Here is a 27,828-nt window from a genome sequence, read left to right as displayed (position 1 = left end):
TTTTTAAATGTAATATTTTTTACTTGAAAAAAAAGTTGCCACATTATTATAATTATTATTATTATTTCCACCTCTAATCACCCCAGAACACATATATAATAGCCTATGTCTGTTCATATATGGTTTTCATTGATGCAAAGATAGAGAGAGAGAGAGAGAGAGAGAGATGATGTTGATGATGATGATGATGATGAGAAGGAGGAGGAGGGTGTGGAACCCGGATGCTGATGCGTGGAACCAGAACGGAGAAAATAAAGATCTACCGGAGCGACACAAATATACCGTGAAGACGGAAGCTGTCATATGCAAGAGATCTTTGTTTTGAGTGGAACCTACAGTTTATCATCCAAAAATATACAGTACTTTGACAAAGTCATGGTCGAATGCGAACGCGTGCGGGACCGGTGAGAGAGAGAGAGAGAGAGAGAGAGAGAGAGAGGACACGGCGGAGGAGAGGAGAGGATGAGGATGCTGCAGCTTGCAGTGACACCACATCTGCGTCTAAACCTGCTGGATCCATATGATAGTCTTACTGAATGTAGCCTAAGGGAACAGATTTACCTGTTTGTTTAAGATTACGTGGTGAGATTCAGAGTCCCTTACCCGTGATTTAGGCCTAGCACAATTGTATTGAAGGCTTGGGACAGCTTGTATTTATTATACACTTAGAAGGCGTTTGTAAATGAGATGAGGTCATGATGCCAGGTGGTAGATGCATCTAAAAACTTTGGTAGTCAGTACCATCAGGAGCTTATTGATACTGCGCCTGGCTCTCTGGAAGGCATGCACTGGGAATGAAAAATGTGATCGATTACTGAGATCACTTGCATGATGTTATTGAGAAGGGTGACTTTGATTGGCAAAGCAGTGAATTAGGTTGCTTCGATGGACCTGCAATTTCCTCATTTCCACATTTTCCTTTCACTTACATGCTTCTGCGAGATCTGATTTGAAACAAGGCTCAAAGATTTCAGAATAATGACTGGACCCGCATGACTGCTGCTGAGACAGATTTTAGGGAATCCCAATCTCAGTATGGATATATTTCTAGGTTTTTGTAGACCCCTGGGAGACTATTTTAGAAAATCACAACTCACTAAAGAACTCAAAGGTACGCTGTTGTAATATTGCATGCAGTAGCGAGTTTAACAGGACCTAGAAGCCACTATGTCATCTAAAGAACTGTCAGTGATTCAGGTAGTTCAGTATGTAGGGCCATATCGACTGGAGAAGACCCTCGGGAAAGGCCAGACAGGTAAGAAGACATTTTCGTTAATCACAACATCTGATGGCATAAAAACATACATCACCATTGAATTGTTTTGTAAATGTCTGCAATGTCTATAGGTCTGGTGAAGCTGGGGATTCATTGCATCACTGGTCAAAAAGTAGCCATCAAAATAGTCAACAGAGAAAAGCTCTCAGAGTCTGTGCTGATGAAGGTAAATAAGGAGTAATACTCTGCACACTGCAAAAAGCGTGAACCTAAAAATGTGCTTATGTGGTAACATCTAAATCTGATTCAAGTCATAAATATTACTTTACATGTCTGAAACAACCCAAATACACCAACAAAACTCATTTTAAGGGTTAGATCAAGTAGAAATAGCTCATTAAGGTAATCATTTCAGGTTACCACTTTTTACAGCGTAAGAAATGTTTTGTCAGTTAACCTAAAAAATGTGCTTTATGTGATAGCATCTAAATAACTGGCTTAATTTAAGTGAGCAAATATGATTTAATGTGACTAAATCAACCTGAATGCGTTAGGTTGCATTATTAAAAGTTATTTTTTTAAAGGTTCTGGCACACTCACGGGTGAAGTGCTTCTTCGTTCGGAGCCAAAAAGAAGTTTGAAACAGCTGAGCAATAGTATACTGTTTGCGAACATTCAGACACCGGCCACGCTGCTTATGGAGCATTTACTGTAAATATGAGGATGCTCAAGACTACATGTAAAAAAAATCAGCTAATATGACATTATAACGTGTTATCAATGACTTCATGTCTCATTCTAAGAGCAGAATTTTCACAAGATCAATAAAAAAAGCTGTTTTAACCACTCAATGAGGATTTATAGTATTATACTGTATTGCCGTAAATTCACAATAAGACCAGTAACATGCATTAAGAAAATAAATGGGGCCAATTTTAAATTCGTGCTGACTTTAAAAATTGTTCTTAGTCTTTCCTTACTATGACAGTCACAGACATAGAGGCAACGAGAGTCCAAAATGAACAAAATCCCAGATGCAGTTTATTGTGCAACCAAAACTGGTGCATAACACTGGGCATTTAACTATGAACAACCCCGAAATACACAAGGGACTCTTATTTTGACATATATGTGCTTCCAGCTCACACAGACACAACAGGGAAACAAAACATGCACTTTTACGAATCATCTACAATGCATTACAGTAGAATCACTATAAAGTAAACAGTGATATATGGGCTAATAAATACTTTATGAGCAGTAATTAACCAACAGTAGGTCATCATTAACCAATAGTAGATCATCAGCAACTGCTTATCAATTGTCATGTATTTTGAAATAACATTTTGCATTAATAATTGTGAATTAGTCCATAAACAGTGATGGTGAACAGCCTATATATTAACCAGATGAAGGGTTTTGGCCACTTAGGAACACGGAGGAATAAAAAAAAAAAAAAAAAAAAAACCTATCGGCAACTATCGGCATCCTAAAAGCAACTATCGGCACCGATTAATCGGTAAAACCGATATATCAGCCGACCTCTAATAAGAATGTTTTGTGTGTTTGTATTGTGTTTAGTACAGCATTTGCTATTTATAAAGCAAAAATGATGAATGTATTCTTTTGCTTTTCTTGTTCATCCAGGTGGAAAGAGAGATTGCCATTTTAAAACTGATCGAGCATCCACATGTGTTGAAACTTCATGATGTTTATGAGAACAACAAATACCTGTGAGCCAGAAAACATTTACATTAAGAAGTATAGACTTCACGCTATACTCAAGTCTTTCCTGCTCATTTTCACCTTCTTAAACATTTCTTTCAGATATTTGGTGTTGGAGCATGTATCAGGTGGAGAGCTCTTTGACTATTTGGTGAAGAAGGGCAGACTGACGCCTAAAGAGGCGAGAAAGTTCTTCAGACAAATCATATCTGCTTTGGACTTCTGTCACAGTCACTCCATTTGGTAAGACACAGATGTTCATGTACTGTACATACATAAAGCAATAGAAATGCATACACTAAGAGTTAAAAGTTTGGACACACCTAAACTCGTTCTTTATTATTGCCATTTTTCACGTTTCAGAATAATAGAAAATCATTACAAATATGAAATAACACCAATGGAATTATTTTTATATTTTAGCTGCTGCTACTACAGTATATGATGGTGAAATACTAACACAGTTATTGTTTTGTTTAACATGGCTGATAGACAAGAGTTTTTAGTAGTCACTCATATTTTCATCCTTGGTAGTTCTAGCTCTCAACAAATGTCTAAATTGAGTAGTTACAGGTGTATAACAGTACCATCAATTAATGTTTTGTTTCTCATATCCTGAACAGTATTTTCTTGACATTATATTTTCTCTGGAGGTAAATGATTGTCCTCTGTGCTCTTGTAGCCATAGAGACCTGAAGCCAGAAAACCTCCTGCTGGATGAGAGGAACAATATCAGAATTGCAGACTTTGGCATGGCCTCACTACAGGTGGGAGACAGTATGTTAGAGACAAGCTGTGGGTGAGTACTGTGTGTGTGTGTGTGTGTGTGTGTGTGTGTGTGGTTTTTAATGGTTGTTGCATAATGGTTGCAGTATTGCTCTTCAAGCTGTTCTGTTTGAATAAGCCTGTTTTGCAAAGATATGTTGTTATTTAATAAAAATAATTGTTATGGTCCTACTGTTCCAGCTGCGCTAAATATAGTAACAGTTATGACGTAAAACACCTGTTCACCATATCACTGCCCAGCAAACAGAGGCAATCGACTAACTTTACGTTATGTTCAGAATAGCATACAATAATACTCTTTCTATTACGATAGAAACATAAATAATTTGCTTCATGTGGTAAGCTCTAAATGAACCGGTTTGACCTAAGTCAAAAATATAATTTAACATCACTGAATCATCCAGTTTTAAGGATCTGGTTAGGTAGAAATAGCTCCTTAAAGAAATATTCCAGGTTCAATACAAGTTAAGCTCAATCGATGGCATTTATAGTAACCATGTTTAATTTTGTGGTTACTGTGATTTTAACTACAAAATACTGTAGTCATACTATGGTTACTGCAGTAAAACCATGGTTCATTTTTGTAAGGGAAGATTAGGGTTAGGTTTAGGGGTAGGTGTAGGGTGTCTGTGGGACTAAACACAACAATAAACATGCTGTAGTGATGCCCCTAAACTGTATGTTAGTATTTAATTAGGGGTACAAAGAGTATCTAACACTAAAGATTCTTTTTGTTGCTATTTACACTTGCCTGTGCCTTTAAATAAATACCACAAAGACATAATCTCATTTATTTCTATGTTAAAATTGAGACTGTTTGCTGTTTTTAATTCAGCTCCATACTTTCTCACTCTGTTCCATACTCTGTTTCTCCACAATGTTGCAGATCTCCACATTATGCTTGTCCAGAGGTTATCAGGGTACGTCCATAAATTCAATAGAGTTACCTACAGGTATAATAGCATTGTATCTTAATATGTACCTTTGACCTTACAACTGTCTTTGGCTGTAGGGTGAGAAATATGATGGACGACGGGCGGACGTGTGGAGCTGTGGAGTCATTCTTTTTGCTCTGCTAGTGGTGAGAAAATAGTTCTGCTTTAGTGTCTTTCTCTCTGCTGAAAAAAATAGCTTAATGCAGCCTAAGATGCCGGTCATAGCTGGTTTAAACTGGTCTAGTTGGTCTCCCAGCCTGGCCTAGCTGGTATTTCGCTGGTTTAGCTGATTGGCTAGATTGTCTCCTAGCCGGACCAGTTGACAAGTGACCAAAATCCCTCTAAAACCAGCAAACCAGACAAGCTTTAGAGACCAGCCAAGATCAGCAAAGCAGCAGGGATTCGTTTCTCTCTCCTTTTTCCTCTGCTTGTCTGAGAGCATTTAATTTTCCCCACTTATCACTTATTACTCATGTTTAGCTCACAGGCTTATAAGCAAACTGAAACTCTCCTTGCATGTCAGTACAATCTGTGTCTATGTGTATCTGGGACTTCTGCTGTCTGCTGTAACCAGGGAGCGCTGCCCTTCGACCACGATAACCTGCGACAGCTGCTGGAGAAGGTGAAGAGTGGAGAGTTCCACATGCCCCAGTTCATCCCACCCGACTGCCAGGCTCTGCTGCGGGGCATGATTGAGGTCAACCCTGAAAAGAGACTCACGGTGAGCAAGCAGTGTGGTGCACGTTGTTGGTATCCTTACAGCTGAACATTTAATTTGGCCAGCCCAGAAAACAAACTTAAGGAGTTAAAGATTTAAAGAGATAGTTCACCCAAAAATGAAAATTAAGTCGTCATTAACTTACACTAATTTGACTTACTTTCATCCGTGCAGCACAAAAAGAGATATTAGATCGAATGTGATTGCATCTTTTTTCCAAACATTGTAACGACATTAGCAAACCATTTTTCCATTTTCAAAGTGAAACACCATATTCGAGAATAAAATGTAGAGCAGGACTTGATTTTATGCATCAGTAATTGATTAGATTGTGAAAAGTGGGGGTTACATAGCAGCATGCAGGCAGACCTGAATGCAAGTTTGCCTAAAATAATACCCAAATAGCTATTTGGCTATTTGTTGACATTATCTGGTAGCCACACAGGCTAGATGACATCAGTAGAAAATGAGATTTATTTTGAGGCAGAGCAAATTATTACATTATTATTAGACCATTGACATGTATGAATGTGCAGATGTATACCCAAAAGGCAGTTCTAATTAATGTATTATTGCAAAATGGTTGTTAAACAGGTGGTTAGATGAGCAAATGCCCATGAAGTATTCCTGTTCCTCAGCATTTGCCTGTTTAGATCACCTTGAGTAATAGCGCCATCTGCCTGTAAACACAATCTTCTAATCGCACCTTCTGCTGTCCTTCCCCTGCAGCTAGAGGCCATTCAGAAGCATGCCTGGTATCAGTAAGTACTGATTACTTATATCTGAGTCATTCTAGTCAATCTACAGGGATCCAGTGGAGTCACATTATCAGGATTCCCACAGTCATGGAAAACCTGGAAAAATCAGGGAATTTAAATTATTATTGTTTTTACAAGCTTGGAAACGTCATTAAAATGAATACAAATCTTAGGAAGCCATGTAAATTGTAAACATGAATTTACATTTTATAGTTCTGCCCTGCTCTAAAATACTACATTGGCTAGATATTGCTCTTGCGTAGAGCAAAACTATCTCGCAAGCCATAGTAATGTTCCATTTGTGAGGAAATCGTTCTTTTGAAGTCAGTTCTTTTCAATGATTCAGTCAAACTGGTTAACAAAATGGTCTGAATGATTTATTTGGGAATCAGTCTGAATCTAAAATGTTTTTAAAAATCCTTAACTAGTAATCAGAAATAACTGGAAATGTCATGGAAATTCATGGGTCAAAAAAAGTGTGGGAACCCTGCATTATTTATAATAATAAATTATAATATAATATAATATAGTATAATTAGGACTGTCAAACGATGAAAAAGTTAATAATAGGCGAATAATTAATTGCAATTAATCGCATATATGAATATTTGCTGAGAAAGCCCCTAAAATAACAATAATTTAATATATAATGATTAAATAATTATAAATAGTTATTTAAAAAAAAATATAAGTATATATATATATATATATATATATATATATATATATATATATATATATACATTGGTGGCCAGAAGTTTGGAATATTGTACAGATTTTGCTGTTTCGGAAGGAAATTGGTACTTTAATTCACCAAAGTGGCATTCAACTGATCACAAAGTATAGTCAGGACATTACTGATGTGAAAAACAGCACCATCACTATTTGAAAAAAGTAATTTTTGATCAAATCTAGACAGGCCCCATTTCCAGCAGTCATCACTCCAACACCTTATCCTTGAGTAATCATACTAAATTGATAATTTGGTACTAGAAAATCATTAACATTGTATTTGTGTTTGTTTTTGAGTTACCACAGTATGACTGGCATGTCTTAAGGTCAATATTAGGTCAAAAATGGCAAAAAATAAACAGCTTTCTCTAGAAACTCATCAGTCAATCATTGTTTTGAGGAATGAAGGCTATACAATGCTTGAAATTGCCAAAAAACTGAAGATTTTATTCAAAAGTGTACACTACAGTCTTCAAAGACAAAGGACAACTGGCTCAGAAAGAGATGTGGTAGGCCAGATGTACAACTAAACAAGAGGATAAGTACATCAGAGTCTCTAGTTTGAGAAATAGACGCCTCACATGTCCTCAGCTGACAGCTTCATTGAATTCTACCCGCTCAACACCAATTTCACGTACAACAGTAAAGAGAAGACTCAGGGGTGCAGGCCTTATGGGAAGAATTGCAAAGAAAAAGCCACTTTTGAAACAGAAAAACAAAAAGAAAAGGTTAGAGTGGGCAAAGAAACACAGACATTGGACAACAGATAATTGGAAAAGAGTGTTATGGATCTTAACCCCATTGAGCTTTTGTGGGATCAGCTAGACAGTAAGGTGCGTGAGAAGTGCACGACAAGACAGACACATCTATGGCAAGTGCTACAGGAAGTGTGAGGTGAAATGCCACCTGAGTATCTGACAAACTGACAGCTAGAATGACAAGGATCTGCAAAGCTGTCATTGCTGCACATGGAGGATTTTTTTATGAGAACTCTTTGAAGTAGTTTAAGAAGTTCTGAACATTTTTCATATTATTAATGTCCTGACTATACTTTGTGAGTTGAATGCCACTTTGGTGAATAAAAGTACCAATTTCTTTCCATAAGAGCAAAATCTGTACATTATTCCAAACTTTTGGCCAGCAGTCTATATATTATTATATAAAAAAATAAAAAATAAATAATATATATATATTATAATAATTTTTAGATAATTAAAATGCTTTACATTTCTGTGACAGACAGGAAAAACACCGATAAGACAAAAAGTGGCTTTAGAAGGCAATATTATTTTTTCCATATTATTGAACATAAGCCTATCATCGGCCTACAGTCCACAGCAATCCATTTTACAATTCATCAGTTATTTATTATTTATTATAAGGGTTTTTCTAAGGATGCATCAATGTACACCTGCATCAGACGGATGCTTTTAGAGTGCTTCGGTTGCATCACGCCATAAACACCAAACACCACAACTTAGAAAAACACGTCTTGACATCCCTGCATTCGGAATTGCGCTCTGTCCAGCTGTGTTTGAACGCAAGAACAAGTGTCAAGCAAGCCTGAGTATGGTTTGTTCTGTATAGCTGTGCATTGACTATACAGCTGGAGTTTCACTTACTGCCCCCTGCTGAAAACAGGAAGTACTTCAAGCTTGAATTGTTCCAATGGTAGGAATATTCCTTATTACGTTAATACGGTCTGGGGCCATAATTACTGGTAATTGTGAGAAGTAGTTTGACGCATTTTTTAATTAATCGTACCAAAATAACACATTAATATGATGTAATGTAATGAGTGGTGGCGTAGTGGGCTAAAGCATATAACTGGTAATCTGGTTGCTGGTTCAATCCCCACAGCCACCACCATTGTGTCCTTGAGCAAGGTAATTAACTCCAGGTTGCTCCAGGGGTATTGTCCCTGTAATAAGTACACTGTAAGTTGCTTTGGATAAAAGCATCTGCCAAATGCATAAATAAAATAATAATAACAAATAAATGTAATATAATTCGATTTATAAATATATATATATATATATATATATATATATATATATATATATATATATATATATATATATATATATATATATATGTTTATTTTTTTCTCTCCCTTTTTTTCTCCCCAATTTGGAATGCCCAGGGTGCTCTAAGTCCTCGTGGTGGCATAGTGACTCAATCCGGGTGGCGGAGGACAAATCTCAGTTGCCTCCGCGTCTGAGACTGTCAATCCATGCATCTTATCATGTGGCTTGTTGAGCGCGTTACCGCGGAGACATGGCACGTGTGGAGGCTTCACGCTATTCTCTGCGGCATCCACGCACAACTCACCACGCGCCACACCAAGAGCGAACCACATTATAGCAACCACGAGGAGGTTACCCCATGTGACTCTACCCTCCCTAGCAACCGGGCCAATTTGGTTGCTTAGGAGACCTGGCTGGAGTCACTCAGCACACCCTGGATTCGAACTCGCAACTCCAGGGGTTGTAGTCAACGTCTTTACTTGCTGAGCTACCCAGGCCCTCTAATTCTATTTATATTGAAATATTAAATTTATTTGTCTGTGATATAGAACTGGCCGTAATGAGTCATGTCTGGAGCAGCCGCCCCCGAGGCGTGTGTGCATGGGAAGGATCATGTCTCTCACAGAGCTGGACCCAGATGTGTTGGGCAGCATGTATTCTCTGGGGTGTTTCAGGGACAGGGTTAAACTCACCCAAGACCTGCAGTGTGAAGGGTAAGTGAAGTGTTTGTGTTTTTTATAATCATCTCACTGCCACTCAAAGAAAAATTTCTCATCATTTACTCACCCTCATGCCATCTCAGATATCTATGACTGTATTTCTTCTGCAGAACACATATTTTTAGAAGAATATCTCAGCACTGTAGGTCCATACAATACAAGTGAATGGTGACCAGAATTTTGAAGCTCCAAAAAGGACATAAAGGCAGTATAATAGTAACCATATGACTCCACTGGTTTAATCCATGTCTTCAGAAGCGATATGATAGGTGTGGGTGAAAGAACAATCAATATTTAAGTCCTTTTTTTACTCCACTTTCACATTCTTCTTCATTAGTTTTTGGTGACTCGCGTTCTTCATGCACATCACCACCTAATGGGCAGGGAGTAGAATTTACTGTTAAAAAGGACATAAATATTGTTCTGTTTCTCACCCACACCTATCATATCGCTTCTGAAAACTTTATTTCAGTGGACTGGAGTCATATGGATTACTTTTATGCTGCCTTTATGTGCTTTTTGGAGCTTTGAAGTTCTGGTCACCATTCACTTGCATTGTGAGGATCTACAGAGCTGAAATATTCTTCTCAAAATCTTTGTTTGTGTTCAGCAGAAGAAAGAAAGTCATACACATCTGAGATGGCATGAGGGTGAGTAAATGATGAGAGAATTTAAATTTTTGGGTAATCTAATATTAACTCTTTAATATTAAATTTTGGCACGTTAATTGTCCTGCATGTTTGAGACAAGAATGTTAAAGACAGGTGTGCTATTACTTTTCTTAGTGACCAAACAAGTGAAAGAAGCCCATAGACTTAAATTGAAGGAAGGTTCAACTTATGGGGTTGGCTCGTTTGAATTAGGCCTAGCTACCGCCCAGAACCCTAACAACCGCATAGCAACATGCTTAAAACCACAAAACACCTAAACAACTAAACTGCAACACCGTTGCAACCATCCACAACACTCTAGGATCATGGCGGCAAGTTTTGCATGAGGAAGCACCACTCAAATTTTCTTTGGAAATTACGAAAATCTATTTACTCTGTAACATTGTTTGTCATTCTCTCTCAGAGATAACCAGGAGAAGATGATCTATTATCTCCTGCTGGATAGGAAAGAGCGCTATCCCAGCTATGAGGATGAGGATCTTCCTCCCAGAAACAATGTTGGTATGTGTCTTTCCCTGAAGTGTCCATTAACACAACCCTACAGCTTGTGGCTTCCAGAATCTCCTCTGTTTTTGACAGTTCTGCAGCTAGCGGTCAGTCTCTGTCAGTTACTATTTCTTGGTCTAGAAAATTGATTGGAGATGAGGAGCATTGTTTGGGCAAGAGTTTTGAGTTAGCTATTACATAGAGTGCTTTCACACTAGAGATTTTGGTGCAGATCCGGGTCCGTTTGAATCAGAGTTTGTTTCCTTTGACTGGTGTGAAAGTGCACATAGAAAAGAAAAAATCTGATTAAAGGGAAAGTTTCACACCTAAAATCTCATCAGTTACTCACCCTCATGCCATCCCAGATGTGTAAGACTTTCTTTCTTCTTCTGAACACTAACAAAGATTTTTAGAAGAATATCTCAGCTCTGTAGGTCCTCACAATGCAAGTGAATGGTGACCAGAATTTTGAAGCTCAAAAAAGCAAATAATGGAAACATAAAATTAATCCATAAGACTTCAGTTGTTAAATATACAGGTGCATCTCAATAAATTAGAATGTCGTGGAAAAGTTCATTTATTTAAGTAATTCAACTCAAATTGTGAAACTTGTGTATTAAATAAATTCAATGCACACATACTGAAGTAGTTTAAGTCTTTGGTTCTTTGAATTGTGATGATTTTGGCTCACATTTAACAAAAACCCACCAATTCACTATCTCAAAAAATTAGAATACATCATAAGACCAATAAAAAAAACATTTTTAGTGAATTGTTGGCCTTCTGGAAAGTATGTTCATTTACTGTATATGTACTCAATACTTGGTAGGGGCTCCTTTTGCTTTAATTACTGCCTCAATTCGGCGTGGCATGGAGGTGATCAGTTTGTGGCACTGCTGAGGTGGTATGGAAGCCCAGGTTTCTTTGACAGTGGCCTTCAGCTCATCTGCATTTTTTGGTCTCTTGTTTCTCATTTTCCTCTTGACAATACCCCATAGATTCTCTATGGGGTTCAGGTCTGGTGAGTTTGCTGGCCAGTCAAGCACACCAACACCATGGTCATTTAACCAACTTTTGGTGCTTTTGGCAGTGTGGGCAGGTGCCAAATCCTGCTGGAAAATGAAATCAGCATCTTTAAAAAGCTGGTCAGCAGAAGGAAGCATGAAGTGCTCCAAAATTTCTTGGTAAACGAGTGCAGTGACTTTGGTTTTCAAAAAACACAATGGACCAACACCAGCAGATGACATTGCACCCCAAATCATCACAGACTGTGGAAACTTAACACTGGACTTCAAGCAACTTGGGCTATGAGCTTCTCCACCCTTCCTCCAGACTCTAGGACCTTGGTTTCCAAATGAAATACAAAACTTGCTCTTATCTGAAAAGAGGAATTTGGAACACTTGGCAACAGTCCAGTTCTTCTTCTCCTTAGCCCAGGTAAGACGCCTCTGATGTTGTCTGTGGTTCAGGAGTGGCTTAACAAGAGGAATACGACAACTGTAGCCAAATTCCTTGACATGTCTGTGTGTGGTGGCTCTTGATGCCTTGACCCCAGCCTCAGTCCATTCCTTGTGAAGTTCACCCAAATTCTTGAATCGATTTTGCTTGACAATCGTAAGGCTGCGGTTCTCTCGGTTGGTTGTGCATCTTTTTCTTCCACACTTTTTCCTTCCACTCAACTTTCTGTTAACATGCTTGGATACAGCACTCTGTGAACAGCCAGCTTCTTTGGCAATGAATGTTTGTGGCTTACCCTCCTTGTGAAGGGTGTCAATGATTGTCTTCTGGACAACTGTCAGATCAGCAGTCTTCCCCATGATTGTGTAGCCTAGTGAACCAAACTGAGAGACCATTTTGAAGGCTCAGGAAACCTTTGCAGGTGTTTTGAGTTGATTAGCTGATTGGCATGTCACCATATTCTAATTTTTTGAGATAGTGAATTGGTGGGTTTTTGTTAAATGTGAGCCAAAATCATCACAATTAAAAGAACCAAAGACTTAAACTACTTCAGTCTGTGTGCATTGAATTTATTTAATACACGAGTTTCACAATTTGAGTTGAATTACTGAAATAAATGAACTTTTCCACAACATTCTAATTTATTGAGATGCACCTGTAAATCTCCAGAAGCTATATAGTAGGTGTGGGTGAGAAAATCAATATTTAAATATTTTTTTACTATAAATTCTGCTCTATGCCCAGTAGGTGGAGATATGCACAAAGAATGTGAATCGCCAAAACAAAAGAAGAATGTGAAAGTGAAAATGAAAATGGTGATTGATAATAAAAAAGGACTTAAATATTGGTCTGTTTCTCACACACACATCATATTGCTTCTGAAGAAATTGATTTAACCACTGGAGTTGTGTGAATTATTTTTATGCTGCCTTTATGTGCATTTTTGGAGCTTCAAAGTTTTGGTCACCATTCACTTGCATCGTATGGACCTACAGAGCTGAGATATTCTTCTAAAAATCATTATTTGTGTTCTACAGAAGAAAGAAAGTCATACACATCTGGGATGGCATGAGGGTGAGTAAATGATGAGAGAATTTTTGGGTGAACTATCCCTTTAATGTCTCAATTGTTTCTCAATCACAACAGTGAGATTACACGGAGAGCAGTCAGAGTCTCCTACTTTTCAGATGTTTCTTTGGAGTAAATGAGCCAGTAAACTCACATGTTCTCAGAAGATTTTCAGAAGAGATCTCAACAATGTCTCAAACTGTGCTCAGAAAATATATATATTTAATATTAATATATATATATTGGGTACAACGGGGCTAAAGGCTCCCCTTAAGGAAATGTAGCTTTTCTCTGGTCACAAAATGTAGCAAGGTTAAAAAATGGATTTATTTTTATTGAATATTGGTAGAGCAACATAATTTGTGTGAAAAGAAATAATAACAGAAGGCTGTTTCTACTAAAATTCAGTTGAAAAAAAAAAAAGGTGGTGAGGGAGCCTTTTACCTCACACTTGGGGTAAAAGGCTCCCTCACTCAGGGTCAAAGGCCCCTAGGGGGTTTAAAGTGATATTGTGTAGATTTATGGGCAATCGTTATAGTGCAAAATTTGTCAACTAATGCAAATAGTTTTGAGACACCAAGATGCTTTTTTGAGTAAAAAATTAAGATGATGCTTACTCAAAATAACTACTTCAGAAAAAGTCAACCATTTCCTGTTAATTTCAAACACATTTGGCATTTTATAGACCTTTTTCACACTCCGAGTTTTGGAACACGGAAGTAAACGTTTGCAGGGTAATCTGCGACAGCGGTGAATGGGAGATCACAGCAAATATTATTTTCACTTACCAATTTGCTCCAAGACCAAAAGAAAAACTCCACTCTTACATTTGAATGACTTTCCAGAAGAGGAAAAAAATAGAGAGCGGTGGATTAAGACAGTAATGTGGGAAATGATGCCAAATTTACTGTCACTCTCTCAGCAGCTGTAATAGAAACCCCCTTGCAGCTGTGGTAATTCATTTTTTAAAACTAATTCCAGGGTAATATAACAATAAGCATAATGTTATTAATTTACACTCAATATTTGTGTATATGTATAATATAAAAAAATTGCAAGATTTAATAAATAAGGCAGAAACGTGTCATCTCAGTCTGTGAAAAGGGTCTATTACATCTCAAGTATTCTATAAACAAACTAATCTCTGTTATGATTGGATGAGTCAATGTGAGCTCACTTTGAACATTTTTCAAAACAAATCTATGCACCCCACTTTGAAAAAAACAATGAGTTTAAAAGGGGCCTTTAGCCCCTGCAACAGGGGGCCTTTTTACCCCAAATACTATCCTTACACTTATTGGACAGTTATTGAAATATGTTTGATTTAATGACCTTAAACAAAACTGAAAATGATAAATAAGCATTTTGTATCAAAAGAAATGTGTTAATTTCAGGGATTTTCATTAGCTACATACATTTGCAACATTTTAAAAAATATAAAAAAATTAGATCAAATTGCCTCAAAATCAACTTTTAGACATTACACGGAAAATTTTGCAGTGTATAGTGACAAACAGGTGCACACACAGAGAGAGAGAGAGAGAGAGAGAGAGGAGGCAGCATTTGTCCTACGAAAACACTGATTAAATGAAGAGCTAGGTTTAAATAGACGCAACCTCTGGTCGGTGATCCTAATGAGCTATGTAGCTACACTACCCAGTGTTTGCGACAGTGCAATATTAGCTAGCTTTGTGCATTAATTAATGACTAACCTTTGAGAATGTGTTCTTCCTGAAGTTTCTGCTTCTGAGGGCACAACCAAATGTGATCACAAATGGCACGGCAGGTGCCGTCAAGTTTAATGGGACTCTTATCACATTTTGGGGTTTACGCGGAAATACATCATCGAATTCTATGACAAGGGTCCGATCGATCGTGACACACAGGGAAATGTGACGAAGATGCAATAAAACCATACAAATAAAACACAAATTCCTTTAAATTCCTTCCTTTAAGATATTAGTAGTTAAGAGTCCTTTGTATCGGGTCAAGTCTGAAGTCATTTTAGGTCGAGTCTGAAGTCTATTAAAATGCGACTCGAGTGCGACTCAAGTCCGAGTCTCTAACTTGAGTCCCCATCTCTGCTATATACACTTACTGTATGCAATTTTTATTTTTATTTTTTTCCTTTTTCTGCCCAATTTTAAGTCATCGTGGTCATGTAGTGACTCGCCTCAATCCGGGTGGCGGAGGACGAATCCCAGTTGCCTCCGTGTCTGAGACCGTCAACCCGCGCATCTTATCACTTGGCTTGTTGAGCGCGTTGCCATGGTGACATAGCGCGTGTGGAGGCTTCACGCCATCCACCGCGGCATCCACGCTCAGCTTACCAAGGGCCCCACCGAGAGCGAACCACATTATAGCGACCACGAGGAGGTTACCCCATGTGACTCTACCCTCCCTAGCAACCGGGCCAATTTGGTTGCTTAGGAGACCTGGCTGGAGTCACTCAGCACGCCCTGGATTCGAACTCGCAACTCAAGGGGTGGCAACTGTATGCAGTTTTTGTCCCAGTTGTTTCTATTTGTATTCCTCTGAGAGTATTTTAGAAGAAACATCAAAGACAAAGTTGATATTTTAATGAAGCATAACTGAGAACTTCTGAGCTTTAAAAGAGCAACCTCTGAGCAAATATTTTGTGTTCTCTGGGTGGTTTTCTGAACTTAAGTGTGCACCAACGAAACGCACCCATGTCCACTTGACAAGTTGGTCTGGGGTACAGTTAATGTGAAATCCTTAGGGTTTGCATTTGACATGAACGCTATCTGAAAGTGAACCGCAATTAATGATGTATAATTTGCATCTTTGCATTTGGCGAGCAGCTCACATTCTTTGCATCTCTTGAAATGCATTCACAGCAGTCAGACGCAACTGCTGAAGTGCATGTAAAATTTTGGTTGTAAATCCAAAGGGATCTATAAAACAGTGAAACAGGCATCTTCTCGTCCTTTGTTGTTGCCTTGTAACAGTCGTAAACAGCTGCCGCTAGTACTCACATTGATGGTGCAAACGTACCAAGGTTCAGACCCAAAAATACAATGTGAAAAGGAATAGCAGGGCAAGGGGAGGGGGTGGAATCGATCTCGGGTTCGGACCAAGCAATCCAACCAACAAGTGTGAAAACAGCCTCACTTAAACACAAATAGCCTCCATGCATACATACTCAGTGTGCTGGTTTGTTTCGTATATAGACCCTCCACGGAAGCGCATAGACTCACCCATGTTAAGCCGCCATGGCCGTTGTCGGCCAGAGAGGAAGAGTCTGGAGGTGTTGAGTGTAACGGAGCAGGGCTCTCCCACACCCTCACGCAGAGCATTGGACACCTCCTCTCACAGCCAAAGGTACTCATGCAGACAAACATATGCACATTTCTATGGAACTTTGTTCATGTTACTACTACAGACTCTTGACCTGATCTCACTCATGCACAGATCTCGATCTGTTAGTGGAGCGTCAACTGGTCTGTCTTCTAGTCCTCTAAGTAGTCCCAGGGTAAGTGTCTGTTTGCCTTTTTTTTTCTTATTAAAGGGATAGTTTACCCAAAAATGAAAATTCTGTCATTATTTACCCACCCTCATTCACTTTCCATTTTTGGTTGATATCACTAGCTATGTTTTTTTTTTGTTTTGTTTTTTTTTTTTTTACAATGGCTTCAAATACGACTCATCCAATCAGAATGAATCTTTTTTTGTAGTGTAAGTTTTACCATTTTGAGGGGTTTGTTTTTAACGTACATTTTTTTTTTTTTTTTTTTTTGAGGCTCCACTTTCTGATGTAAATTCAGTGTTGGAAAAAGAAAGGAAAAATGATTGGTATCGGAACCACTACGGATTACAATATGCATTTGTGATGATATGCAGCTGAGTGCGATGAAAACATTCAGTTCAGCTTGACATCTTGCTAGTTCTTCAGTAAAAGAAGAAGCACGTTGGTCACTTGATGAGAACACAAGAGCCCTGGTGACAGAATGATTTTTTCAAGCAAGCCTGATGTGTTTTTTTCAGTATTTGAAGCCATTAACCCAGCAGGGAGTCCCAACGATCAAGTGATTAACAACCTCCCAATGGCAGACGCTAATGTGCACTATGTAAATTAAGCTCACACCTGAAAATCACTGGAAAAATCAGTTAAAGAGGTGCCGGTTTAACCCTCCTAATGTGTTCGTGTCATTTTTGACCCAGAAGAGGTAGATAATCAGAAGAAGAGGTGGTGGGGGGGAATCATGGCTCTTGTCTTGTATTTATGACTCAGTGATTGTATTCATACATTGTTTGATCTTATTGAACATTTGTATAGAAAGAAATCCACAGTTTTAGTACAATTTGTGGACTTTTCAGACGGTCCCTTACCCACCGTAGGCAAATTTTCCAACTTATATCAATGTAAAATTAGCAATCTGGAACGATTACACTGTGACACCATCTGACCAGCTTAAATACGGGACAAATCGCGTCCCGTATTGATTCGATACAGGATGCATTATATTACTTTAAATATGGGGCTTTCCCGTATTTTACGGGACGAGTGGCAACCCTAACAGGAACCAAACTTTGTGACTTTGTCATGACTATCATAATACACATAATATATATATGTGTGAAACAGATTTTTAAAATAAAATTGTTTAAGAGATATAACCATTTAAAAAACATTGTTACATCTTCTGCGTTCGCGGGTCAGTTTTGAATATGGCATCAACTGCGGCTTTACACATGATATTTTGTGGATTATTTTTGTACATCTATGAATTATATTTTTTCTTATAAACGCTTTACTTACATTTTAGACTTTTTCCCATACTCTCACACACACATTTTTGTGTCTCACATTCCTGTACAAAACAGACATGACAGATGTAACAAACATTACAAATAAACTAAATCAAAGGTACTACTGTCTAAAGGGGATGTGGCTAGAGCAAAAGTTCATGCACACATTAGTCTAAATAGGGCTTGAAAGAGTAAATTGTTAATTAAATATGAATTAAAAAATAACTTTTGTATTTGTCAGTTAACATGCCAAAAATATCAATATTTTTAGATGCATGAACAGTTAAGAAGTTATTAATGACTTACAGTGGAGTTTCTGGTGCCCCCCTAGGGAGTTGGTGCCCTATGCAGACTGCGTAATATCCGTATAGGGAGCTGCAGTACTGTGGTTACCTAATGGTATTTTTCTGAAAGTGATTAGTCTAATGGATTATTAGTTTCAACAAAACCAAACTGGCTTTGGCTGAACCTGACAGCTCTTTCAGTTTATGTCAATATTCTATAAAAGACGGATTGAATTTATATCACTGAAAGTGACGCGTTTGCTCCCATTATAATTAATAAATCTGTCTACACTAGAGGTATGCAATGTTGGAAATGCGGTAGCAATCGAGTATTATTCTTTAGATGAACTTACAACACAATACAATGGAGTGGACTTTTTATCTGACCTGTTACTCGTCTGAGGTAACAGCATTTCGATATTCTGGGGCGAATTCAAAACTGCATTTTTTGCTTCCTTGAAGGGCACTCCTGCGGGAGGTGATGCCACTCGAAAGCTCGTTCAAAACGAAAGTGCGCCCCTGCTGCCCCAGTTCTGTGCACGTCAGTGTAATTATGCACTAAAGGCTTTATCACCTGCCATTGCTCATTTTCACTTGTATTTCTCTCTCCATCTGCCATGCCCTTCACTCTTCCATCCCGCTTCTTCTCTCCATCCAATCAGAGCCCCGTCTTTACATTCAGCAAATCAGAGGTCACTGCAGCCACCAGAGCAGGAAGCGGCAGCACCACCCTTCGCCCCAATCGATTGCATGAACCCAAAACTCAGACGCTTCCATACAAAACTCCCCTTGACCGCCCCCAACTGCAGTCCATGAAGTCCCTCCCCCTGCCCGCCTCCACCTCTCACTCTCCCTCCCCTTCCCCGCTCTTGTCACCCTTTCCCCGCTTCCTGTTCTTTGCTTCTCCGTCTGCAGTGCTGAAGTCAGTGACTAAAAGCTTGTATCCCATGTCTCAGGTAACCCCTCAGGGCTCTCCCCTGCCTACCCCCCTGGGTACCCCTGTGCATCACCCCCACCCCCCCACTGCTACCCAACCCTGTTCCTCCTCCTCTTCCTCTTCTTCCTCCCGAGTTGAGGGAGGAGGTGTGGGCATCAGCTCACTCTCCTTGACCCCACCCTCTAGTCCGGGAGGAGGTGGGGGCATGGCTGCCAGTAGCTCGGCCCATTGGAGGACACGCCTTAACTCATTGAAGAACAACCTTCTGGGGTCACCGCGATTCCATCGGCGCAAGTTGCAGGGTGGGCCACAGTATCTTTTCTGTAGAGTTGTCTAATTATTGAATTGTAAGGATTATTATTGTCAGTGTATGGATGCATTCAGTCTTATAGGTGTAAATCTTGCTTTACCCACTCCAATAGTGCCAACTTCAGAGGACATGTCCAGTTTAACTCCAGAATCAAGTCCAGAGTAAGTAACGTGCCAAATTTACAAAAAATGGTGTCTTATAGCTTGCAAGGCAGCACTGTATTGATGTTCCTCAAACATTTTGGTTACGGTTTGTTCCAAACAAACCCTAATTATCAAACTTTTAGAAAATTTCAGCCTTATGTGTGCCACCTATTTTTTTTAATAAACGTTATACATTTTCGAAAATGTTAGATTAAAGTTGACAAATCTCTTAAGCAGTGTCCCAAATGATGCACTATACACTGTGTACTATGTGTAGTATCATCTCAAACCGTCTTCGTTCTTCACTCAGAGCCAAAAAGAAGTTCGAAACAGCTGAGCAACGACATACTGTTTGCGAACATTCAGACACCGGCCACACCGCTGGAGCCTTTAAATATGAGGACGCACTGGACTACATGTAAAAAATCAGCTAATATGATATTCAGATGTGCTATCAATGACTTCATGCCTCATTCTATGAGTAGAATTCACTCAAGATCAGTAAAAGAAGCTGCTTTAACTACTCGATGAATATTAAAAATAATGTATGCAGTAAATAATGTGTAAACTCTTGTTTACATTCTGAATTCATGGAGCTAATGAGCTAACACGCTATACATATCAATAATATGCACTGGTTACACTCTGTTATTGTAATTTATGATGACACTGATACTACTGCAAAGATGGGTGTATAAAAGAGTGTTAATAGATAGAATACAGACAAAAGAATGACGATAAGAGGCATATCTCACTTTGGACAGATATGTGAATGGCTTTCGTTACAGAAGGCACATGAGTGAGGCAGCATAGAAAGCAAAGAGTGAATGGGCACTTAAGAGTATTTGACTAGATTTGATTCCTTTTGTAGACTAATTAAACAAAAATAAAAAATTGCATGACATGGTCTTGGAAAATGTCTTTACGCGAACAATTATACAGATATAGGTAAGTTTGCACCAGCTCACTAATAACTCCACACTCCGGTGTGTTCATGTTCATTGATCTTAACTGACAGAACAATTTAACTGGAATTAGCTGTTGGCCTCAAAGTAGGTGGAGCTCCAGGTCACATCTACTGATGACATGGACCAATGACAGTAAGAAGGTATTAAGCAGCTGGTAAGAAGTTTTCCTAAAAGTTGGCGAGCTGTTATGAATCACCAAAACGAACTCAAAAACACGTTCATTTTGTCCAGATTTTGTTCTAAATGACGTCACACCCGTTTGATATCAAAGGAAGTATGCTGGGGCCTTAACTGTTTTTATTACATGGAAGCATTTGCCTTTTTTCAGCTGCCGCAAATGATGTTTCAAATTCTTGCAATGTGTAGTCGCTGGCTTTAACACGTTAGCCAACATCAGTCCAACACTTATATCTCAAATAGTGTACATATTCGCACATTGTGGGGAGATGGTAAAACATTCAACTCACATTCGCAAGGTGCTGTCTTCACAGAAGTTTTGCTAGTTGTCACATGTATTGTAGTATCCAAAATTTCACTCTCTATTTTTCTGTTCAACAAGTACATCACCCGGGTTCTCATATACTCTTCATTGCGTTTTCAGTGTGAACACAATACTGACACTACTTATGTAACAAAATGGCGTAGAATAGTGCAGAGTAAATGACTTGGATGCAGTTAATGACTTTCATTGATAAAATTATGCATTAATGATGTTACCATAATATTTGAATACTTAATTATGATTGGTGTTTTTTTTGTTTTTTTTTACATCTATTTGTATACTGATTTGTGTTTGGTCTTGTCATCCTTCAATATGTTTAGCCATTTATAGCCACCTTTTCCCTGGACAGTGACTCTCATGCCAAGCTGAATGAAAACAAGATGCGTGCTTACACTGAACCAAACCCTGAAACCTAAGATTACCTAAATTTGTAATACTATTCTAGCTGTCTTGCAAGCACTGGTATTTCCTTCTGGAAATGGAAATCTAGTTCTTTAATATGCTTTGCCTCATAGTCATATAGTTTATCAGAGTGTCTGTCTGTCTGTCTGTCTGTCTGTCTGTCTGTCTGTGTTTGTGGTCCTGCAGACTGGCTAAGAGGTCTTGGTTTGGGAATTTCATCAGTCTGGAGAAAGAAGAGCAGATTTTTGTGGTCATCAGAGACAAACCACTTAGTTCCATCAAAGCTGACATCGTCCATGCATTTCTCTCTGTGAGTGCACCCCTTGATTTGTGCAATGTAATTGTTCAGATGTTGAAGCGGAGGTTGCATTTTCTCCTTAAAATTAAATTTTTTCTCCACTTACAGTTAGGTTTAGGGTTGAAGTTAGGGGGTAGAGTTAATTTGACATCATTTACAACTAAAAATGCAACTAGCTTTTGGTGCCACGTTGTGACCATTTCTCCCAGTATCTGAACCTCACACATGCCCATACAGTTGGGGGGCAGTGGTTCGAATTTTGGTAAGCACTGACCGATTTCAGCAGCAAAACTTTCGACTAACTGTTGCCGAATTCACAGTGCAATCGGTCTGGTTCTAGTCTGATTGGCTGGCTTTTGTTATTAGTCAAATAGAAGTCTTGTTTACAAGACTTTAAGAAGAAGCCTATATTTTTGTCACACATTATACAGTGAAATTCTTTTTTTCACATAACCCAGCTAAGCTGGGGTCAGAGCGCAGGGTCAGCCATGATATGGCAGATGGGGTCAAGGGCCTTGCTCAAAGGCCCAACAGTGGCATCTTGGCAGTGCTGGGGCTTGAACCCCCAACCTTCTGGTCAGTAGCCCAGAGCCTAAACCGCTGACCACCTTTAAATAGATATAATAAGTGCTTCTTAGGAAGGATTAATTGCTGGATTTGGTTTTTTGGTTAGTTTGTCTGGTTAGTGGCATCTTTGAAATATATTCGTTAAAAATATTACGTTTGCAAGATATTTAGAGTTTTGTTTTAGGCACTAAGTAGCAAATTAAATAGATATCCACAAACAACTGTAGGCAAATATTCTTCTTTGTTATTGGAGTTTTGTTTGTGAAATTATCAGTAGTTATTATTTTTGGAAAGACAGAATTCTGATCACAAAATCTGCACACATTTGTAGCTATTTTATGGTATTTTTATGGTATTAACTCATTCACATAGACAGTCATGCCACTAGTTGAATTCATTTTACTACATTGCACTGTTATATTGCTCTTGTCTTGTATTCAGATCCCCTCCCTCAGTCACAGCGTAATTTCTCAGACGAGTTTCCGTGCAGAGTACAAGTCTTCTGGTGGTCCATCCGTCTTCCAGAAACCTGTCAAATTCCAGGTAGACATCTCGTTCTCTGAGGGGGACAGAGAGCGGGAGAGGGAGAGACAGAGGGAAGGACAGAAGGATTTTGGAATCTACAGTGTTAATTTTAGCCTTATATCAGGTAAGATAAATGCTGAAGCCAGTGTTGGCTGTGCTATCTTTTGAAGTAAACAGTTGTGGCACATTTCGTGCATGATAATTCAGTGCAAAATCCTGCATCTTTATCACTAACCACACACAATCCAGTTTAACCAGGCACTATCTGGTAAAGCGCTACGCCATATGTATAGAGTCGTTGTCATTCTTTTCCAATGTGGTCACGCGGGAAATCGACATGCTACTTCCGAATGTTCATGTACCCTGAAATCGACCCATTCTGCCGAATTACTGTCAAGCACCATCCCCTATCAGACAAATTTGCATCAATCCAAGTGTGAAAACATTTTGCTGTGACACTACTATTATCTCCGAGACACGGGTTCTGGTGCAGTGGAAACCAGGAAGTAATCACTTTCACATAAACAATGGTGAGCGCGATACTAAAATGATCATTTTTACTCCACTGATGGTTAGGTTTAGGGTTGAGGTTTGGGGCAGGGTTAATAAGCATATGCATTCCTGTTGACTGTATTGCACCATTTACAACTAAAAATACAACTCGCTTTTGGTTCCATCCTGTGGACAATTCACCTCAACAATACTTCCAGCTTCAGCCGCTGGAGGGCTGTGGTTTGCATTTTGGTAATCGGCAGCAAAACTTTTGGCCTCCTGTCACCGAATTCATAGTGTGATCAGTCTTTTCAGCACAAACACGGCTCCTATCAATGTAAATTAGTCTTACAGATTGCACCTTATTCACAAAAATCAGTGCTATTTGCCCAGGACAATCAACGATGAACTATTACTGCCCGAGGAGAGCAGGCAGTAAACAACTTTGTTTAAAAGAGATGTTTGTGCATTTAAAACTGACTGTCTTAAATAGAACAGATGATAAATTTCGATCTGGGTTAGAAAAGGCATTTCAAATTATTTCACATTTTTATAGAAAGATGTATTCCACAGTTTTGAATGTATAATATATTGTGTTTTAAGCAGTCTTGGGTAGATTACTATACTTCTAAAATGTAATCTCGTACAGATTAAAAATTACACTAATGTAATCAGAAAATTAATATTTTAGATTACACTTTTCTAGGTAATCTTATTTTATTACTTTTGGATGACTTATTGCATGGTGTAATGTGTACTTTCATTAAACATAAGTAAACATCAAACAACAGTCCCCACCCTTTTAGGGGATTCTTTGATCCTGTTTGCACCTGATATAAAGATGTGTTTCGGGTGATCCGATCACAAGTGGTCAGCGATGTAGGGATAGTTCATGAAAATTATCTCATCATTTACTCACTCTCATGCCATCCCAGATGTGTATGACTTTCTTTCTTCAGCAGAACACAAACCAAGATTTTTAGAAGAATATTTCAGCTTTGTAGGTCCATACAATGCAAGTGAATGGTGATCAGACCTTTGTAGCTCCAAAAATCACGTAAAGGAAACAGAAGTAAACCATAATGCTCCGGTGGTTAAATCCATATATTATAGCGATATAATGTGGGTGAGAAACAGATCAAAAGTTAAGTCCTTTTTTTTACTGTAAATCTCCACTTTCACTTTTACATCTGAAAGTTACATGTGGTGCCTGTTTAGTTTCACTTTCACATCTGAAAGTGGAAGTTTAAGTCGTGATTTAGAGTAAAAAAGGACTTAAATATTGTTCTGTTTCTCACCATGAGGGTGAGTAAACGCTAAGAGAATTTAAATTTTTGGGTGAACTATCCCTTTAATTTAAATACAGGTGTAAATAGGGTGAAAAACATTTTGTGATCAGATCACAAAAAACAAATTCGGAGGTAGTCATAAAAGCAAATGTGGACACATTGCTTTGAGGTGTAAATGCTCATCTGTCCTAAATGCATCCCGGACAGTAGTGAAGCACAACCACTCACCTGTCAATCAAATATTTGAAAGGAAATAACCTTCCGATCGGAAAATTTGAAAAAGCAGATACATACACAAGCACAAGAACGTCACAGATCTTCAGTGTCTCTGATACATGCAGGGACACAGATGAGAAACACAAACATCTGAAGCTTGTTTAATACAAGTAATCCACTAAAATAACTGAGAATTCTGCTCGTAATGTTGCGATGGTGCTTAATTAAACAGCGCACCAGTTTTATCGTCGCTTTCTTTGTCTTTTATTACTTTTTTTGCCATTTATTATCATGTAGTAACACACTGACATAGTCATTGATGCATATTGTCATGAAACCAGAGACCCTCCCCTCGAAATCCGATCACCCAAGATGCGTGTTAATACCTGGTGGAAATGGGGTCTTTAAAGTCAAGACTGTTAGGTAATGTAATCGAAATGTAATCCATAAAAAGTAACTGTAAACTGATTATGCTCATTAAGAAATGTAATGTAGTCTTATTACAAGTACTTGATTTTATTTCCCTACAAGTAGGCTACTTGTGATTTTTGTCTATTACTACCAAACACTGATTATATGTTAAAGAAAAATTGGAGAAGAAAGGAAATTTGATCACTGGTGAGGAATGGGGAAAGAATTTGTCAATTACAATAGAAATCCACAAGTTCTGCAAAGTGGAGAGAATTTATCTAGAAAAATATAGTAAGGTTTTTCATAACGTGTGTCAATTTGTACGTTTTTAGGTCCAAGTCGCAGGTTTAGAAGAGTTGTTGAAACGATTGAAGCTCAGTTGCTCAGTTCTCATGATCAGCCCTTGGTACAAACTCTTTCAGGTAAAACCCCACCACAAGACACAAATCCTAAATTATTCACCATGCTTCCACACTTCCATAGTCCCTTGCTTTTTTCTAACTCTTTATCAGATGAGAAGAACTGTCGCCCTCCTAGGACACCATCCAGACAAAACTCAGAAGGCAGGGCCGATCGCTGTGAATGGGTGGATCGTGGAGAGGGCGGGGTTTTACTCCAGCGCAGGGGGTCGGGCAAAGAGAGAACCCGCCTACTTTCCTCCAGTGGAACGCAGTCACAGCCCTGAGTTAGGAACAATGTGTATAAACAGCAAACCATTAAGATATGAGCCATGCCACAAAATGAGACCTAAATGCCCCTTGTCGCCTTCTCAGCTCGGAACAGCATGATAATAGAATGTGTTTTAAAGAGGAGCTTTTCGAAGGTCTAATGAAACCAAATACTGATGCACATGGGCGCGCTGACTTATTGTGGATGAACATGGGGTGCAATGAAGCAAGAATGATCTCTATTAAACATCAACACAATCAAACACAACATGGACCTATTTGGGATCTACCACCTCCAAACTAAAAATAGTTTCATTTAAACTGTTTATCATCATGGACAATGCTTTAATTTTATGCTGTTCTCTAATGTAATTTTGATGTAAAGTGCATTTGTGAAACTAATGGTTCCAGTCGGGTGTAGCACACTATTTGTTTCTTACAGGCTCTGTATCTGTTTAAAGATGAAGTGTGCAATTTTTCTGATGTTAAAATACTTGAATCCCTGCTTAATATGCAGAGACAACTATAAGTAATCCATTGGTAGTGTGATTTCCCCAAAAAGTGTAAAGACTGTGGCGCTATCAAAACATCACTCTGTTTGTTTGAGTATTCTGACCAACCCTATTTGTTTATCCAGCCAGTGGAAGACTGGCACAGTGTTTGGAAAACCTTTTTTGGTCATTATTTTTGGAATTCCGTTTGGTGACGTGGAAATTACACACTTCACCTTTAAGTAGCTGAGTAATTATAGCAACTGAGATGTTATTCCAATTTAGCCTAAACCTTATCATTCAGCTCAAGTAAAAAAACAAAATGTGATCCAGCTCCAAAAGCTATCAGCACCACGAGTCTGCTCAGACATATGCAATAAATATCAATAAGCTAAAAAAGGTTCAGTTTAACAAAGATGCACATGCTGAATCTTTTAAAACACGATTACCTCCTTTAGCAGACAGACTGATTTCATGACAGTAAATAAATATCGTTGCTCACCAGCCCTATGTCATTAGTACTAATAGACAAGTTCATTTTCAAAACTGAGGTTCCTGTTACCCATATAAATGCTGTATGCTAAATTTCATCAACCCTCACTGCAACTTTCTCTACCAAATGACAAGAGGAGGAATTCTTATTGTAAAACAACACTTTCTGTTTTAGACCTCATTAAATCTGGCTGTGATTCACCCTTTTGGCAGCTCAAATGTATGAGAGTGCATCTGAACAATGGTGGAGAATTCTTATGACTTTTGACTCTAGAAAAGGTGCCAAGAGTTCAAATTTAGGAAATCTAGGAAAAGGAAATGTGAAAAGGATATTCATCCCAATCTGTTGCTGCAAGACAACAACCAAGTGAATGTCATATTTTATTTGTGAGTTTTGATTTATTTAAACTAATTGATTTATTTGCATATTACTTATGGGGATTGGCACAGTGAAAAAGAGTGGCCAGTAGTTGTAAATATCTGTGTGTTGAAAAATAATGGAATGTTTAGGGTCTTAAATAATTTGGGGTAATAAGATAATAACAAACCTTTTAATCTGTGGGAAAGGCAGATTTTATTTTTCTCTCCTTGAGAAGACATGAAAAAATAAGGTCTTTTGACTTGTGTCATAAACATATTTTGGACTTACACTGTAAAAACTGTTGAAAATGCGCATCAGGTTTAGTCAAAAATATTATCTGAATACAGTTTACACCAATTAAGGGGATACTTCACCCAAAAATGAAAATTCTATCATTATTTAC

At 38.4% G+C, this 27,828-nt stretch overlaps 1 protein-coding gene across 3 annotated transcripts; it reads left to right on the top strand.

Annotated features, from left to right (window-relative positions):
* The first annotated feature begins 250 nt into the window (after positions 1–250).
* LOC127427383 (serine/threonine-protein kinase BRSK2-like) lies at positions 251–27,828 on the top strand. Of its 3 annotated transcripts, XM_051674974.1 has the most exons (20): positions 251–1,255; positions 1,348–1,442; positions 2,864–2,949; positions 3,044–3,184; positions 3,624–3,740; positions 4,614–4,647; positions 4,740–4,808; positions 5,237–5,383; positions 6,110–6,141; positions 9,446–9,610; positions 10,691–10,788; positions 16,491–16,641; positions 16,732–16,792; positions 19,016–19,592; positions 19,713–19,761; positions 20,054–20,161; positions 21,802–21,925; positions 22,922–23,129; positions 25,746–25,835; positions 25,926–27,828. In XM_051674974.1, the coding sequence occupies exons 1-20, from the start codon at positions 1,168–1,170 to the stop codon at positions 26,096–26,098; spliced, it is 2,613 nt and encodes an 870-aa protein (XP_051530934.1). In that variant the 5' UTR covers positions 251–1,167; the 3' UTR covers positions 26,099–27,828. The 3 variants fall into 3 exon arrangements, with proteins under 3 accessions (XP_051530934.1, XP_051530936.1, XP_051530935.1); XM_051674976.1 differs by lacking the exon at positions 20,054–20,161 and having other exon boundaries at positions 19,310–19,592; XM_051674975.1 differs by lacking the exon at positions 20,054–20,161.

Source organism: Myxocyprinus asiaticus, chromosome 36 (assembly GCF_019703515.2).
Source record: "Myxocyprinus asiaticus isolate MX2 ecotype Aquarium Trade chromosome 36, UBuf_Myxa_2, whole genome shotgun sequence".
In the NCBI taxonomy this organism is placed as follows: domain Eukaryota; kingdom Metazoa; phylum Chordata; class Actinopteri; order Cypriniformes; family Catostomidae; genus Myxocyprinus; species Myxocyprinus asiaticus.
Note: the sequence above shows the minus strand (reverse complement) of the source record. Positions and strands in the feature narration are given on the sequence as shown.